Source organism: Sceloporus occidentalis, unplaced genomic scaffold (genome assembly GCF_023333645.1).
Source record: "Sceloporus occidentalis isolate IW3139 unplaced genomic scaffold, rSceOcc1.0.p SCAF_23, whole genome shotgun sequence".
Lineage (NCBI taxonomy): Eukaryota > Metazoa > Chordata > Lepidosauria > Squamata > Phrynosomatidae > Sceloporus > Sceloporus occidentalis.
In genome coordinates, this window is record NW_028317003.1 from 3,098,248 (window position 1) to 3,116,116 (window position 17,869).

The following is a 17,869-nucleotide window of genomic DNA, read 5'->3' on the forward strand; positions in this document are numbered from 1 at the left end:
CAAGCTTACAGTATGTGCTTATGGATTCTTTTAGGTTTATTGAATAGATGCTCAGTATGTTTAGGTGGTGTGCACATGATGTATATGTGAAGGGTACTTAAAGCTTACAATTCAGGAGGCTTTATAATAATAATAAAGAGGAAAGAGAAGGTTACTGAGACAAAGAATATTAAGGGGAGACCAAGGAAATGATAAGCCCTGTCCCTGAAGCGGCCTACAATAGCTTGGGCTCGTTTGCAGGTAAACCGAGGGGCTGACCCTACATGATCGCTCCTGTGGGGGCTCTTTTTTTTGCTGTTGCAGTAGCAGTGCCCCTGTGAACGAGTAGTGACCTCTAAAATGATGCAATTATGGCATTAAAAGGGGTTATTGCTAAACCTTCACTCTCATGGAGACATGACATGTCTGGGCAGAGAGCAGCAGCAGTGCCCCACATTTTTTAGCATGACGTACCAGGTACATCACTGGTCCTTTGAGGACACTTTGGCATTTCATACCTGGTACATCAGGAAAAATGGGCAGACTGTATGGGCCAAATGGTTCTTGTTCGCTGCCTAATTCTATGTTTCTAAAAACAAGAGGTAAACTTGCAAAAATGGGTATGTTTTCCAATCAACTATTTGATTTACTGTTCTGATGAATGCCAGCATTTATGTAAGCGAGCTTCCACTCACCTTAGACATGTTTATTGAACTCAGCCACTGCATAGGTATGTGAAAGTGTGCTGCAGCAGAATCCCCTATTATTATGATACCTTTTGCATCAGTTCCTAAAAAAAGGAAGAATTTAAAAAAATTGACATTATTCACATACCTTACTTCAGAAGCTCAAGAGACAGAGATGGCGTGAAGCATTTCTGCTTTCTTTTGAGACTACTCAGCCCATATCTTCACTGTAGGAGACATCATACCTATTTTTATTTATTTATTTTTTGCTTTCTCCACCATGTTTATTCTTTTTATAAATAATGTATAATACCATATATGCTGCACTTTATATTAAGACTGTGCCTCCTCCAAGGTCTCTTCTTTTAGAATGGTAACATGTTCCTTATTCCCACTCAACACTGTGGGGTGGCTGACAACATTAAGTCTAGGGGCAAGTATAAACGTAGCAACCCAGTAATTAAGCAGCCCAAAATACATTTGTCAGAGTACACACTCAATATACACTAGAATTGTACAAAGCACATTTAAAGACAATGAATACATGGAAAACTCTTAAAGAACCGTGAGGGTTTTTTTTATAAAGTTTCAAATGTGGTCTTATCACTATAGCAACCAATCCAGTGTTCCTGTCAAATTGACCTCTCTATTGGAGATAATTGCACGTTTAGAACTTTGAACTCGAATTTTGTTAAACTGAAATGACACACTTAATATTTCAACACCACTTTTGAGAGAGCAAATGTAACACTATGTATATCTTAAAAAAATACGATATAAAAATAATACCGTCACAGAACTTTTTCTCATAAGGAATTCCATCTTCGGGATCAAAACCCTTAAAGCAATAATGAAAGCAACATTTAGCAATTGCACTTTCTGTTGCTAGTGTAACATTTTTACTATTAATATTACTATTTACTCTTTTTATGTCACACAGAAAAGAAAAAGGAAATATGTTTATGGAAAATACATGCCACAAAGTAACTGAGCTGTGTGGCTCTTTATATATCGCCTTAATAGTTCTTATCTGTCATCAAATTCTATGGTTTCTATGAGTTTTCTAATAGTTACCCATATGCCATTGCAGTTTGAATCTTCTAGTGCATCCCAATCCCTTGGCCTTCAGTAAAACATAAACACTCATTAATATAACACTGATATACAGTATACACAAAATTATGCCCCCAAAGCAGTTTTTGGTTGAAAATAGGTTTTAGTTGTTTATCATTATAATAAATAAAATGTTCGCCATCTCCATCCTTTCAATGGTGCGGAGCAACTCATATGTTTCAAAAAACATTGGTATTGCACTGATACTATAATAGATAGGGTATGTACATAGGAGGGGGACTTTCACAGATCCTAGCATACAGAATGTAGACTAACCTGGCAAGTTCTACCAAAAAATAGGTGACAGAGAACCAAAGTTCATCCACAAATAGAGCAGGTGACTCAGAACATATGTCACACAGAAAACTTGTCATATGATGTCAGGTGATGCAATAATTTAGCCTAGTTTAGCCTACATTTGACTCCAGAGACCAGATACCTTATTAACCTACAGTATATCCATAGCACCTGATTACTATACTGGTAGAAAATGATAGAAGAATGTATGCAAAAACACAAATATATAACTTCAAGCAGCTGTAGAATGACCTACACAGATGAAGAATTACATTTCAGTCTTGTTAAGCAATATTTTCTATTAAATTGTAACAAAAAGCAGGGTCAAAATTTAACTAAACAGGATACAGGCGTCACAAAAAAGACTTATTTAAACAAAGATGCAGAAGATGTGGAAAGCTCTGCTTGCAAGATAAATGTTTATCGATAGTTACATTATTTAAGGTCCACTCAATTTGCATTTTGATCTGAATACACAAATCTGTCCTGTGGTCATCATTCCTATACAATGTCAAAACATGCCAATGGATGGCTCAAAAAGTCAACTAACCATAATTAATAATGACATTTTACCCAGAATTCCTAAAAGATTGAAACAGAGTAAATGTTAACTACCCTTCAGGTAACAATCAAATATAAAGTAAAAAAAACCCCTAAAATTCCTAACAATTAATCATGCTGTTTATTTAATCACGCAGAATAGAACAAAACAAGTTCAGAGAGAAACTGTTTTGCAGAACACAATATGGGATTTCAGTGCACGTGGAGTTAATAAATGGAAAATCCATTTGTTCTCTACACGGTATAAACCTACAAGCTATTTTTAGATTAACATGGCTTTTTTACCTGCAATTTTATTGTACTTTCATTCATATATTTTTCATATGAATTGTGAGTTAGGTGGCGTAGAAATCTGACTGAAGTATAAATAAATAGTTCAAGTTACGCACAACATAGGCTATATGACCAAAAGTATTGTGACACCAGACCATTACACCAGCAGGGACGTTTATGACATTGCATTCTAAATACATAGACATTAATAAGTAGTTGGACCCCACTTTGCGACTACCACAGCTTTCACTCTTCTGGGAAGGCTTCCACAAGATTTTGTCTGTGGGAATTTGTGCCCATTCAGCCAAAAGAGCATTTGTGAGATCAGACACTGATGTTGGACAAGAAGGCCTGGCTCACAACTGGCATTCCAATTCATTCCAATGGGATGTTCAATGGGGCTAAGGTCAGGGCTTTGTGCAGGCCACTGAAGTTCCTCCACTCCAAACTTGTCAAACCATGTGCTTTGTGCACAGGGGTGCCGTCATTTTGAAACAGGAATGGGCCTTCCCCAAACTGATGCCCCAAAGTTGGACGCATATAAGTGTCTAAAATACTTTTATATGCTGTACCAATAACATAACCCTTTGCTGGAAGTAAGATAACTAGCTCAAGCCCTGAAAAACAGCCCCATATCACTATTGCTCCTCCACCAAACTTTACACTACTATGCTTTCAGTAGATAGCATTCTGCTGGCATCCACCAAACCCAAATTTGTTCCAGATAGTGAACACTCTCTGAGTGTGTGTGTGGTCTACTGCTTCATGACTGAGCTGCTTTTACTCTTAGATGTTTTCCCTTCACAATAATAGCATTTACAGTGGGCCGGGACAGAGCTAACGAGGCAGAAACTTCACAAAGTAAACTGAGGTGACATCCTATGACAGTGACACATTTAAAGTCACTGAGCGCTTCACTATGACCCATTCTACTGCTGATGTTTGTCTATGGAGATAGCATGCCCATGTGCTTGATTTCATACACCTGTTAGCAATGAGTGTGGATGAATCACCTAACACCATGCCTGTATTGCATGTGTCTGTTTAACATCAATGGTTAGTGAGACATTTGTTCCTGGATGTGCATACAACCCCCTTGTTGAACAAGCACATATGGCAAGATATAAATATGATTTATCTATATAGTTCTCCCATTTGCAAAATATTAAGCTAGTATAATAATATCCTCGTCCTCTGTAAGTCTAAATTGTTATGTGATGCACTACTTGTTTTGTCCCGTTTACCTATTGTACAGCACTGCGGAAAAAGATGATGCTATATAAACCAATAATGTCTAATAATATATAAAACGTGTTTATTCTATTGATCAGATTAAACACATCTACACTTTGAGAAATTAATTTAAAGATAAAGCAACAATTTACCTCTTTCCGGGATAAACGGACTTGTCCATATCATTACAATCTCTTCCTCTCCAGTGATATCCCCTCAAAGTCTACAAGATACAGTTAACACCTTTACTTTTATACATTATGACCTGGTATGACCTAGAAAATATTTTTTTATTTATATTATATGTTAATTAAACTAGGAGACAATTGCGATTGAGCTCCAATCTCCCCAAACTACGCTGTCCCCTAGGCGCCCCTTCACCCTATGCACCATCCTCAGTATGCCCCTGGATTTTTCTTTGGATAGTATCTCATCAATAAATGCAGAACAAGAAAAAATATTTCTTTAAAGAGTTGGCGTGGTGAGCGACAACAATTGTATTGATCTCTTAGTATCTACTGTCACTGTCCACTTTTCTTGGGACGTCTCTTCCTTCGGGAGGCTGAACATTACTCGCCTATGTGCAAAAAAAGGCATTCAGGCAACCTAAAAAAATGTATTTCTAAAAACAGGAGAAGATATCTGTTAACTCCCCAGCACTCAGGACAATGAACGGTAGCCTATTAAGCTAACAAGAACTTACTGACCTTATCACATGATTTACTTACCGGAAAAAAACTAAAGTTGTCGTGGTCAAAATCTTCCAGTGGCACTGACCTTACAAAATTAGGCAAAGAATTAACATAAATCTTATCCATACAATTAAAATAATATTATTGTGGCAGAGACAATACATGCCTATTCTTATACTTGGCTTAGTGGTTATGAAAAGGTATCATAATTGCTACACTAACATCAAATAATGATTTTCCTTTGGTTTTGTAAGCGGTGTAGGAGTTTAGACATGGAATCAGTTGAGATTATGAGATGGACATGCAAGTGTATTGAGGAGTTAGCAATCCTTTTTTGGGGATTTGTACCCTAATAGTTGAATTGCTTACTTGCAGGGATGCTCTTATTTAGTGTCTTCAAAAGTGATTAATACATGTTTGTTTTAGGCAAGTCTGCTGTAATATTTTATTCTACTAGAGATTTTCTGAAAAAGACAAATGAAGAACATCGACATAAATTGATATAGCTTCCAAAAAATCCTTTATCTAGCAAATTGCTTCATCTTGATTCATTTTTCTATTTCCTGTACTCATCTCCCACAATGAAAAATAAAAAAGTAATTTAGGTAGTAGGATGTAGAGAACTTTTTTGAAGTTATCTTGATGGCTTATCGTAGGAATGAATGCATTTGTAACATCAATTATCAAAATCTTTCGGGAATATTTCATGCATTCTGAACAATCACAATCGCACGTGAATTCTAACTGCATAGATTGTGCGCATTGCACTGATCCAGAAGTAATATGGATAAGACAATATACTGCTACGCTCCAATTATTCATGTTAACACTCACGATTCCATTGTTTCACAGATACTTCGTAAAATTGGAAGGGAGCACAACTTGAGGAAAACATCAGAAATGACATCTGCGTTTTTCTGTGGTTAAAAAAAAAAAGAAACAAATTTACCTTCCAGAAATAGTGGTATATTAGTAAATGTGATTGAATTAAAAAAAACAAAAAAAAAAACACAACAAATTACTTCCTAAAATTTAGGTGTCTACTGGTTAAAATAACCAATGCAGGTGTATGGCGATATTAGCAGTTACGGTTATAGCACTGATTAAATAGAGGCGATACAGCTTAAAATAACAGCTGTGTGTAATGGGCTGCTCTCATTTTGAAAGTGTTTGTGTTACATATTCCTTTCTAATTATACAATCAATGTACAAAAATATTTTTTTTATAGAGAATTATCATTCTATCATATTTCTGACAGTTCTGAATGTGTAGTCTGTCTTGGATCCCAGTATATCTGGGATCTATTTCTCTGATGACCTTAGATATACAAATGTTTGTAGAATGGGTGCCACTGGAGACATCCCAATTCTTTAAAGTACATTTGCTGTTGTGCTACGATAAAATAATTATTATTTATTAAGCAACTTCAAGTGATTCCTTTTTCTGGGTTTTACATATAGCTTTGAGGTACTCTGATAATTAACAGTGTTTAAGTAGCACATTCTTTAACTTTACCATGACCGTGTTGGACTGCATAACGATCTTCTCTGCTTCCTTGAAGGCCCTCTTTAACCCACCCTTTAAAGAAAGAAAAGAAAACAATTGTGTTTGCTGCCCAATATCCTCTTTTATTGTTTAATTAATGCTCGCTTTTTCATGTTGCAGTACTTAGGGTTTCACAACAGGAAGGCAATCTCTACTTGGAAGGGAGCCATGACAGCATTGGCTTAAACGGCTATACGCATACATAAATACTTAAACTTCCCACCACTTATTGTCCTCACGCAGTGCAATCCTTAATCACCTCATTCGTTGTGCAAAACTCTCCTACCCCGACCCCTGCTAACCACACGTCGGCCATGGTTTATGGCCCTATCGTCTCAAGATGATTAATTATATAAATGAGTGGTGTTTTCCACCTTTTAAACATTATATATGAAAGGAGGTATGCCGTAAACATAGCAGAGAACTGTGCATATGTTTGTTGACTTTCAATTTGACTACCATTTTGAAAAGAGGTTGTATTTAAATTGTTCACCTGCTCCCTAGTCTGCTGCTTTGTGAAACCCGTCTTTTCTAATGATATAAGTATATGTCTATGTGTTGTTTTAATTAGATATTTGTTTTTCATCCTTGTCTGCAAAATACCTCAAATAAAAGATCCTTCTTGGTTTTCATATTTTGGCAGCTTTACAATGTATCTCAGGGTGACCAAAGAACAGTTCATATTTCTGAGAACATCTCTGACACATAGCACTAACACAAAAAGAATTGAATTTGTTCTATTCAACCTCGTTAATTTTCGAGATGACTGTCATCAGTTTGCAAGAAGCTGTTTTATTAGTGACGATAGAATTGTGACGATCCGCCTTAAAAAAGGAATACCATAGCACTTAGTTTCATACAACCTACAAAATATAAGCTATAATGTAAGTGTGGAGGAAGACTGGTTTTATAGGGTCTATGGGGACGCTGAGTATTAGATGGAATATAGAGTAGAAAAAATAGAAATAGACCTTAGTGCCACACAGTGCTAATTTAAGAAAGGAGTTGCCACAATGCATATTGTCCATGATCCTTTTTCTAGGGTTTTTGTCATGATATAAAAAAATCCTGTTTTCTATACTTTGTGTGGAACTGTCATCTTGCTGTTAAGTCAATTGGGTGCCTTTCCTTATTTGTTTCAACATCTGCACATGGGAACTACTTAGTTATAAACAATCACTAGAGGCTTCCAAAGTCTACTAACATAATGCAGGTCTAAATCAGAAGTGTGTTGCAAATTCCCTCTTGGGACTTCAAAGTACTTTTTAGTGAGGGATCCACTCCATAACGGGGAACATCCTAGGGCTGGCTGCTCCCCATCTCCTGCTTCTTATGGAAGGCAGGAAGGGATGTGGGGGGTAACAGTGTATAGGGGCAGGGTTAGCCCCACTTGAAAAGGTAATGGATTGAACTTGGATAGGAGTGAGTGTGACCAAATGCACTCCCCTCTCTGGAGACTGGAAACTATAACCCAGGCAAGCAGAGTTTTGCCAAGCTCTGGTCATGGCAAATGAAGGAAATTAGACATGTTAGGCCCTAACTGTGACTTTAATATTGTGACAGTGCTTTGCCATGGTTTAAAAGGGACACTCCAGTACACTAAGTACTTTAATATGCATTAATTTAACCTGCAAAAGGATTTTTGTGCATACGCACAGGGAGCTCAAACAATCTTTTGTATGACAAGAGGGGCAAATGCATATCATTGAATTTGCAAGGAGCACCACAAACATTTAAAGGCACATATTATGGCTGCATTAAAGTGCATTTGACGGCTAGAGTGTCCCTTTAACTAAAATGTACTTGATATGCTGCTGAAAGAAGAAGGTTATTTTGTTACACTGATATACTGTCATGTATGGAAACCAATTAAAAATAACCCATCATGCAATTATACAGTCTATTAGTCTTTGTCACAGAGCCTTAGTTTTAAAATATGTTTTCACTTGAATATAATGAGTTCCGGTATGTTAAATGACACAAAACCACACATTAACTAAGAATAACTGTCTTTGTGGTTTTATAACCCACACACACAGGTTAACTTCAACATTTTTTTAGCCTGCATATAATACGAGGACATTTTTTTACCATATTATGAAATAACATTTTGCTTGGCTATCCTATGCATTAAAAAGGATATAATGACTGGATTGGCCCTTTAAGAACAGTAGAATTTCCTTTTAAAATCATTCTTTTTAACTTAAGATTTATAATGTTCCACTTTCAGGTTCATAGTTTACTGATTAATATGTTACAGCTAAACCTTTTATTACATAATAGATATAATAATATGTTTTGTAGGTGGTGATGAATTTCTAGGAATGTGCGGGAAACTCAAGTGCCCCGCATTTCTCTCTCTTTTGAGTTTTACCTTTGGCATTTGGTATAGGTGACAAATGGGCTCCCCTGGAACATTATTGCACAACTTCAGGGCGTGACATACTATATCACCATTCCATTTATAATTGAGCCTGTAAACAAAATACAAAACACAAGAACATATTGTATCCATGGTCTCAAAGTTGAATTGGGACATGAGGAATATCGTGTCATTGTGATGACAATATAGGAGCTGGAAAGTGCCCATTTTAAAGAAACAAAGTTAAAAAAACAATTAAAAAAGACCTATGGAACAAATCACCAATATATCAAAGAACTGCCAAAAAGTTGTGACAGAGGCCTCCATCACTGCGGCCCCTGGGGAGGCCTGGGAGCCAGCCTCCTCCCTACCGACTATGGGCCCTGGCCTTGTAAAGACTTCTGTGTAGGTACAGAGGGTCAATTTCTACTGATTTTCTCCCTGGTGCAGGTTTTACCATATTTCCTAAATATTAGAGACTCTGAGGACTGTTGTGCTGATATTGATTTGGGATTGGTCCTGTACTTTGCCAACACAGATGATATTGTGCAATTACTTTTCCTTGTGTCTCCCCATGTTTTCAGCTACCCCCAGAAGTATATTATCTCATCACTTGCTGACAGCCAGGGTATGCAACCAGGGAGTGACAAGCCATTGTTTCAGTTTAATGTCTCCCCCCCACTGGTGCATTAATATGTTGTTTAAGTCAGTCCTTACCCCCCTCCCCCCATTGTATTCCACTATGTTGATAATTCATTTATGTCTGCATAAAACCCGGTGTGTGAATAAACAGTTCTTGTACTTCACCCTGCATTACGCTTTGGCTAGTGAGTTGGGTGACTGGAGAGTTGGTGCGTTGGAGTGTGCCCGTATACAGTTCTTGTAAGAGCTAGGAAGCAGAGGTACCCAGTCAGGGTATCAGGGGGTTCTGTCTCAGGTTAGTCATGTCTTCCCTTTAGATTATCTTTTTATCTTTTATTAACTTTTATATTTAGATTATATTGTGTAAAATTATTATAAAATATATAGAATCTATATAGATTATAAGAATCCCTGTCCCCAAGAACTGTAAGACTATACCTCTGCATTAACTATCTCTCTCCTCCTATTGTTAAGTTACTGATTGTTTGATATTTGTTCAGGGTGCCTTTGGAAAGTGGAAGTGAAGAAAAGGTAAAAGGCTTTAGGGCAGGGAAATGATTCGATAATTCTTCCTGTGCTACTCTGAAACAAGCACAAGTTATATGTAATTTTAATGAACAATACTAAAATCTGCCACTGTTCAACTAACTGTTCAATGATACTTACAACTTGATTAGGTCTGATCCAAACAGTTCAATTAACAAGGCACATATACCACTTAAATTTGGTTCACCTGCAAAAAAAAACAAAAAGAAATTATCTTCTGTTATGTGGTATTTATATTTACTAGATTATTTGTATCTATCATGCTTACAAAAGAGCAAAGTAAACACTCTTGGCAGTTTGACAGAGCTGCTAAATAACGCCAAAGATGGCCAATATATTCACTTTAGTTGGTTAACAGTGCAGAGAAAGGACATTTTAGTATAGCTAATATTCAGCAAAACGTAGACTTCTAAAGTGCGGCCCCTAAATATGGTACTGTAATCGATTTTGTTTTCTCTTTATAGTTTATGAGGTATAGAAGGCTTAAGCTTTTTGTTCTCTATACTACAACACTGGCCTAAAATGCTGCATTGTTTATACACCGAATTAGCCTAGTTGTTTCTGCTTCACCGTAGTTCTTAATGTTAGTCCTCCTGAGGAAAACATACATACATTGGTAATTTTAGGAAAGTTACTTACTTGGCAAGTAGGAACACAGTAAGACCATGGCCTCCTGTATGGAACTGTTGTGTACTTGAGCAAGCTGTTCAGTTATGGACACTAGAAGAACACAACCTGGAATGACCAAGAAAACAAAATACAGATAACCACTCAGTGTTAACTGGAACAAAAAGGCTATTTTCTAGTCAGGTAATCCATATATTACACGGTATGACAATTTATATATTATTGCAACACTTTTGAACAAGGGGCTAAAGAAGAGGTCTATTTATCACACTTCAATTCAAAATTATGAGCTTGTGGGTCTGTTTTAGTTTGTTCGGGCCCCTTGTCCTTTTACCAAGTACCCTGTGGTTGAATAAGTGGCATAATCAAATTTTTATAGGGCTTATAAATAATTTACATATTTCACTAACCATACTGGTCACGAAAATATGTTTTGCTTTTTTTTTTTATATATAATATATTTACAGTGGGGCAAAAAAGTATTTAGTCAGCCACCAATTGTGCAAGTTCTCCCACTTAAAAAGATGAGAGAGGCCTGTAATTTTCACCATAGGTACACTTCAACTATGAGAGACAGAATGGGGGGGGGAAAGAATACAGGAAATCACATTGTAGGATTTCTAATGAATTCATTGGTAAATTCCTCGGTAAAATAAGTATTTGGTCACCTACAAACAAGAATGATATCTGGCTCTCACAGACCTGTAACATCTTCCTTAAGAGTCTCCTCTGTCCTCCATTAGTTACCTGTATTAATGGCACCTGTTTGAAGTTGTTATCAGTATAAAAGATACCTGTCCACAACCTCAAACAGTCACACTCCAAACCCCACTATGGCCAAGACCAAAGAGCTGTCGAAGGACACCAGAAACAAAATTGTAGACCTGCACCAGGCTGGGAAGACTGAATCTGCAATAGGCAAGCAGCTTGGTGTGAAGAAATCAACTGTGGGAGCAATTATTAAAAAATGGAAGACCTACAGAACCACTGATAATCTCCCTCGATCTGGGGCTCCACGCAAGATCTCACCCCGTGGTGTCAAAATGAACACAAGAACAGTGAGCAAAAATCCAAGAACTCTTCCCTGTTAATCCCAGCTCTTTGGTCTTGGCCAGAGTGGGGTTTTGGGACCTAGTGAATGACCTGCAGAGAGTTGGGACCAAAGTAACAAAGGCTACCATCAGTAACACACTACGCTTCCAGGCACTCAAATCATGCAGTGCCAGATGTGTCCCCCTGCTTAAGCCAGTACATGTCCGGGCCCGTCTGAAGTTTGCTAGAGAGCATTTGGATGATACAGAAGAGGATTGGGCGAATGTCATATGGTCAGATGAAACCAAGGTAGAACTTTTTGGTAGAAACTCAACTCGTTGTGTTTGGAGGAGAAAAAATGCTGAGTTGCATCCAAAGAACACCATACCTACAGTGAAGCATGGGGGTGGAAACATCATGCTTTGGGGCTGTTTTTCTGCAAAGGGACCAGGACGACTGATCCGTGTAAGGGAAAGAATGAATGGGGCCATGTATCGTGAGATTTTGAGTGAAAACCTCCTTCCATCCTCAAGGGCATTGAAGATGAAACGTGGCAAGGTCTTTCAGCATGACAATGATCCCAAACACACCACTGGGCAACGAAGGAGTGGCTTCATAAGTAGCATTTCAAGGTCCTGGAGTGGCCTAGCCAGTCTCCAGATCTCAACCCCATAGAAAACCTTTGGAGGGAGTTGAAAGTCCGTGTTGCCCAGCGACAGCCCCAAAACATCACTGCTCTAGAGGAGATCTGCATGGAGGAATGGTCCAAAATACCAGCAACAGTGTGTGAAAACCTTGTGAAGACTTACAGAAAACGTTTGACCTCTGTCATTACCAACAAAGGGTATATAACAAAGTATTGATATGAACTTTTATTATTGACCAAATATTTATTTTCCACCATAATTTGCAAATAAATTCTTTAAAAATCAGACAATGTGATTTATGGACTTTGTTGTCTCATTCTGTCTCTCATAGTTGAAGTGTACCTATGGTGAAAATTGCAGGCCTCTCATCTTTGTAAATGGGAGAACTTGCACAATTGGTGGCTGACTAAATACTTTTTTGCCCCACTGTATTTCCATATATCCTCCAATATACTGTATAGAGCTTCCAATCGGAGAGAGGACATCAGTGAAAGCACCACGATTTGGGCTGGATTGTGGTGCTTTTGCTGACGTCCTCTCTACCCCGATTGGATAAAAATAGAGATAAGATGAAAGACAGAAGGTAGACGAGAGAAGATGCGGAAGTGGACCTTCAAATTTTGGATGAACCGCTGGTAATAATTTGCAAACCATTGAAATAGCTGTAATAGGTTCACACTCCACGGGGTTGAGGCCATTGAAGTACAGCCTGGAGTTTTACATATTGTACCTTGAAACCAGTGGCACTGGTGACGTATCTCAGAAATGTCACTTTGGATACCTCACTTGTATTTTTTGAGCTTTGCATAAAGACTATTCTCCCTTAACGTACGTAATACTTTCTTAACTTGTTCCTGGTGCGAAGGTAGGTTGGAAGAATGAATCAGGATGTCGAACATAAAGAATTCATGTAAATAGTCTCTGAAACTGTCGTTTACAAACTGCTGTATGCGTGCAAGATTATAGGCACCTCATAGATCCAATTAAGTGAATAACTTGGACCTCTTGAGTCTATCAAACAATTCAGAAATAAGCGGAAGGGGGTAGGTATTTTTAACGGTAACACGGTCGTACCGTATTAGCCATGTAGTGAATACAAGGTCTGAGTCCACTGTCCAATTTGGACACAAAAAATAATCCAGCAACCGCAGGAGATGTGGCGCTGTGTATGAAACCTTCAATCTTGGCAGAGGATAATGGGTAAATTGTAGACTTGGGCACCAGGGGTTTGGTAGAACTTGCCAGGTTAGTCTACATTCTGTATGCTAGGATCTGTGAAAGTCCCCCTCCTATGTACATACTAGACTTGGGCACCAGGGGGCTTTTCGTGTTCGTCTTTGTGCTCGTCTTCGGGGGGAAAAAAATCTTCGTATTCCGCGAATATTCGCCTGGTCCTGTCTTCTCTTCGGGCGAATATTCGTGGACATTCTTCGTGTTCGTTTTTTCTTCGTTTTCCCGGTTAAGGGGTTAACAAGGGGTTAACGCAGCTCTGGAGTTTAAATGTACGTATGAGCAATTCTATTGGTCGTCAGCAGGGGGCTCGTCTGCCATTGGTTGATGGCAGACGAGGCCCCTGCTGGCCACCAATAGGGTCGCTCGTACAGACTGTTAAACTCCTGGTGCCGTAACTTACCCTGCAGATCCCACTGGCCTCCCTGTTCTATCAGTTAAATGTCCGTACGGGCGACCAATAAAGTCGCTCGTACGGACATTTAACTAATTGAACAGGGAGGGAGACCAGTGGGATCTGCAGGGTAAGTTGCAGCATTGGGGTTTTAAAAGTCTGTACGAGCGACTCTGTTGGTCGCTTGCACGGCCCTTTAACCTACGGATTTCCGCTCCCGTTATCTAACGGAGGGGTTAACGGGAGCGGAAATCCATAGGTTCGCTGTCAGGGGTTACAACTTACAAAGGCCGTGTGAGTGAGCCTAATGGTCACCTGCAGGGTCTTGTAGGCGACCAATAGGCTCATTCGCACTGCCCTGTAACCCGTGACCGCGAACCTGCGGATTTCCACTTCCATGAACTGCCGCGAAGACAAGGTAAGTTAGAAGTGGGGGGGAAGAATGGTAGACGAAGACGATCACGAAGATCTTCGTGGTGTGCGTCTTCGTCTTCGCCTACGTTTTACCGCCGCTGTTTCGTCTTCGTGTTCGTTTTCATGTTCGCCCGAAGACGAATGCACAAGTCTAGTAAATTCTACACCAAGGTAGTACAGTGCCCAGCAATAAATCTATGGGGCAGTCATAAACATGGTGAGGTGGAAACACAACATACTCCTGATACTGCAGGGGTTTCAATGAACTATTGACGGATAAAGTAGCTACCAACCCAGAGTAGTTGGTATGAAATACTAGAGATGCAATGCCAGAAAATAATATCTTGAGAAGACCAGTCAAATATGGGGGTTTCCAGCTAAAGCCATGAGTACCCTAAAACCACAGGAGCAGATGGAGAGGAGATGGCATTGAAAATCAGTGTTTCTTTATGAGGAACTCCCACATACAAACAAAGAAACAGTCTCAAGAGTTAGTGTGTCAGGTCGGGATAGGCGTCCATTGGTTTCTTCAACACGTACAAGGTTTGTTTCAGTGGTTTTTTTTTTTTATATGCATGTTTACATGAATATTGGGTAGTAAGTGTGGTAGGAGTTAGTTAGTGGAGGATTAGTTAGATAGGATTAGGTTTAGGGTTAAACAGAGGTGCTGATAGTTTATTTTATATATACGTTCTTAAAATGTTTTCATAAAAAAATAATGTCTTACATACATAAATACGACTTGTCTTGGAACAAAAATGCATAATTTTTGTGAATACACTAAACAAGAAAGAGAGATATAACAATTAAAGAAAGACATAGGAAAAACACTGAACCTTGAAAGAGTTAATGCAGTTCATATATATATATATATATAGTTTTAATGGCTTGTTTCCCATAAAATCTATTGCCTGTTGAAGTTTTGTGACATGTTTAAACTCTACATACCAACGCAAGTACTGCTTCTCCGGAGTCTGAACTTTGGTTCAAGGTTCTGATTCTGGTCCAAATGCTCATGTCGTAACTTGAAGGAGCAACTTGGTCCAAAAAGAATAAGAAAAATCAGTAGGAGACAAGCTGGGGTGTGAGGCCTCATCTTCTCCAATAGAGCTGCATGTCATATGACTGAGTGTAGGGAAATATTCACACAGTAGGCACAGAATGCTAATCATTTAGTCACATGGTTTGCAAGAATCACCAGGAAATTACACAAAAAACCCCAAAGCAATGTACCGCATATATTTTCCTCCACGTTAATACCAACAAAGGTGTTTAAGTTCCCTGTTTATTGCACAAGACTGATACTGTGTAAGATAAAAAAGAAACACTATGTGCCTGAAGCCATCATAACATTTTGTGTAAATGATAAAATGTTTTTTTAATATTTATACATAAGAGAAACTATTAAAAATAAATTTTCTTTTCATACAGTGTATGACAAACACTCATCTGTAGGGTTTTACTTCCCTTGTCAGGATCACAACGTGCTCAAAACAGGAACACAATGACACAACTTATTCATCTCTAGCATTAAGAAAGAAAAAAAAAATAAACAAAAAGCTAATCATTAACCAAAATGGTTTGCAAGTTAATGTGGTTGATATTAAAATATTTGCAGCAACCGGCATAGATCTTTTTCTGCTTATTGATTTGCAAAGAAAACAATAATAAAAAAAACATCCAAAAAGGATGTGGTTTTATTTAGAACTGGTCAGTATGTGAAGTTTCAGTGAGCCACGCAGGAAACTATAACCAATAAAAGCAACAAAATCATTTTAGAAATGAAAGGCTAATATTTTTGTCCCTCTGTACAAATGTATTTAAAAATACATAGCAATTATGTAACGGGGCAGTGTTATGGAGTGTATAAACTCTTTACCCAAACAAGGCACCATGGGGATAAACCCTCCAAACAAGGGTGGGGAGTCAGACCCTTACAATGCACAGGCAGGCAATGTGCAGGTGGATTTAAAAAGTGCTGCTCCTGGGAGAAGAGGCCAGTGTGAGAGATTTACAGACTGGATGCTAGATGCTGTTATACTGGACCGTTTGGGCATTTTTGGGGACACCTACAGGCAAAAGGTTCTGGTGAGAGACGTATCTACCAGGATCATGGCCCCGAGCGGTCACCCAGGTTCTTCATGTCCTGGGATCAAGGTGGCTAAAACCAGAAAGCAGGAGAGCAGCACAGATTGTTGAGCTACTTGTTTGTGTTCAGGTTACTGATATGTTGCCTGCAGGAGCAAAAGAGTAGGTGTGTCACACAGAGCAAACTCCATTGGCCAGGTGGTAAGACTTATGGAAAACTACATGTTTGCAAAAGACTATTGTTCCAGTAACACTGAAGAAAAAAAAACCAAAAAAACAAAACAAAAAACTTACTGACAAGGGAGCGTCTAACCACAGACCGAAACCCTGTTTCTAGTGCCTAAGTGGGGACAGGGGACAGGGGAAGCGGAATGTCCAAAGTCATGACAGGGACAGAGTTCATCACCCAATAAACACACAAGAGATCTGATGGATTTTAAAAGGTCACAGTAAGTAATTATAAACATGTAAAGATCTATTCAAGTTTACATAATCCCGAAATTAGCATTAGCTAATATCACGATTACTTAAGGGCATAACCAAACGCAAACTGAACACCTTAGCTTAGTAGGACAGCGTCCTCCAGGAGTGCTGAGGTAGGGGTAATTGATGATAAGAACGCTTACTGGTGTAATCCCTATATAGTAGCGAAACAAATACGTACTACCAGCGCCAGCCTTAGGGGGGGTCCTGCATGTAGCCATCTCGCTAATGCCACCTGAGTTGCCATCCCACGCTGGCGCCAGACCCTGCCATAGCCAATATGTGAAACCCCTTGCACATTATTGAAGACCCCACATAGACACAGTCCCCTTCACACACGACTGAACTCTTAGGTTCCACAAATCCAGTTGCTCACTCATGCTGTGAATGGAGGCCCAACGAGCAGCCCAGAATGCAAATAAGTACCCGAGAATGGAAACTTGACAGCAAGGGAGACCTAAACAGTGTCACAGACCGGGTCCAACAGATGACTGCATTGACCCAGCGCACCCAAAGATTGTGTGCAGGAGTCACAGTGCAGTAGTGGAGATGGACAGGACCTGGTTGCAGGGCAACCACCCTCACCCAGGTGTTGAGCACCTAGGGTTGTGCAGCCACATACCAGCACCCTGACATAGCAGCAGATGTAGTCCAAAAGGAAACAAAGTGATATCCTACAGGCACCCTGGAGCAGGCATGAAACATATCACTGGAATCACATGCAGGATGCTGCAGGCTGGGAGTATAGAAGCTAAGCAAAGGATACAGCAGAAACATAACAAGCAAGGGACCGGGAGACCAGGCACGAAACATAACCAGACAAGACATACATGATACAGGGCACAACAAAGGACAGGGAACAAGGCAAGGAACACAAGGGAAGGCGTGAGGAGCCGGAATACTCGGATGCTTCTCCTTCAAGCAAGGAGAGGCCATATAAACTAGGACATAGGGAGAGGAGAGAGGAACCAGAATCCTCAGATGATACAAGGAAGAAGGGCAAAGGTACATAAGAGACAAACAA

The 17,869-nt window shown here is 39.1% G+C and overlaps 1 protein-coding gene across 1 annotated transcript in view; it reads right to left on the reverse strand.

The window, feature by feature from the left end:
* LOC149300691 (acyloxyacyl hydrolase-like) overlaps nucleotides 1-15,370 on the reverse strand; it is a 34,151-nt gene extending 18,781 nt beyond the window's left edge. The window contains exons 1-11 of the mRNA XM_089484755.1: nucleotides 15,223-15,370; nucleotides 10,570-10,665; nucleotides 10,051-10,117; nucleotides 8,755-8,854; nucleotides 6,351-6,413; nucleotides 5,669-5,751; nucleotides 4,871-4,919; nucleotides 4,295-4,365; nucleotides 1,740-1,788; nucleotides 1,455-1,503; nucleotides 675-769 (exon numbers count right to left, since the gene is read on the reverse strand). Of these exons, the coding sequence (XP_089340881.1) occupies nucleotides 675-769; nucleotides 1,455-1,503; nucleotides 1,740-1,788; nucleotides 4,295-4,365; nucleotides 4,871-4,919; nucleotides 5,669-5,751; nucleotides 6,351-6,413; nucleotides 8,755-8,854; nucleotides 10,051-10,117; nucleotides 10,570-10,665; nucleotides 15,223-15,370 (870 nt within the window). The remainder of the gene's footprint in view (nucleotides 1-674; nucleotides 770-1,454; nucleotides 1,504-1,739; nucleotides 1,789-4,294; nucleotides 4,366-4,870; nucleotides 4,920-5,668; nucleotides 5,752-6,350; nucleotides 6,414-8,754; nucleotides 8,855-10,050; nucleotides 10,118-10,569; nucleotides 10,666-15,222) is intronic.
* Nucleotides 15,371-17,869: the final 2,499 nt, after the last annotated feature.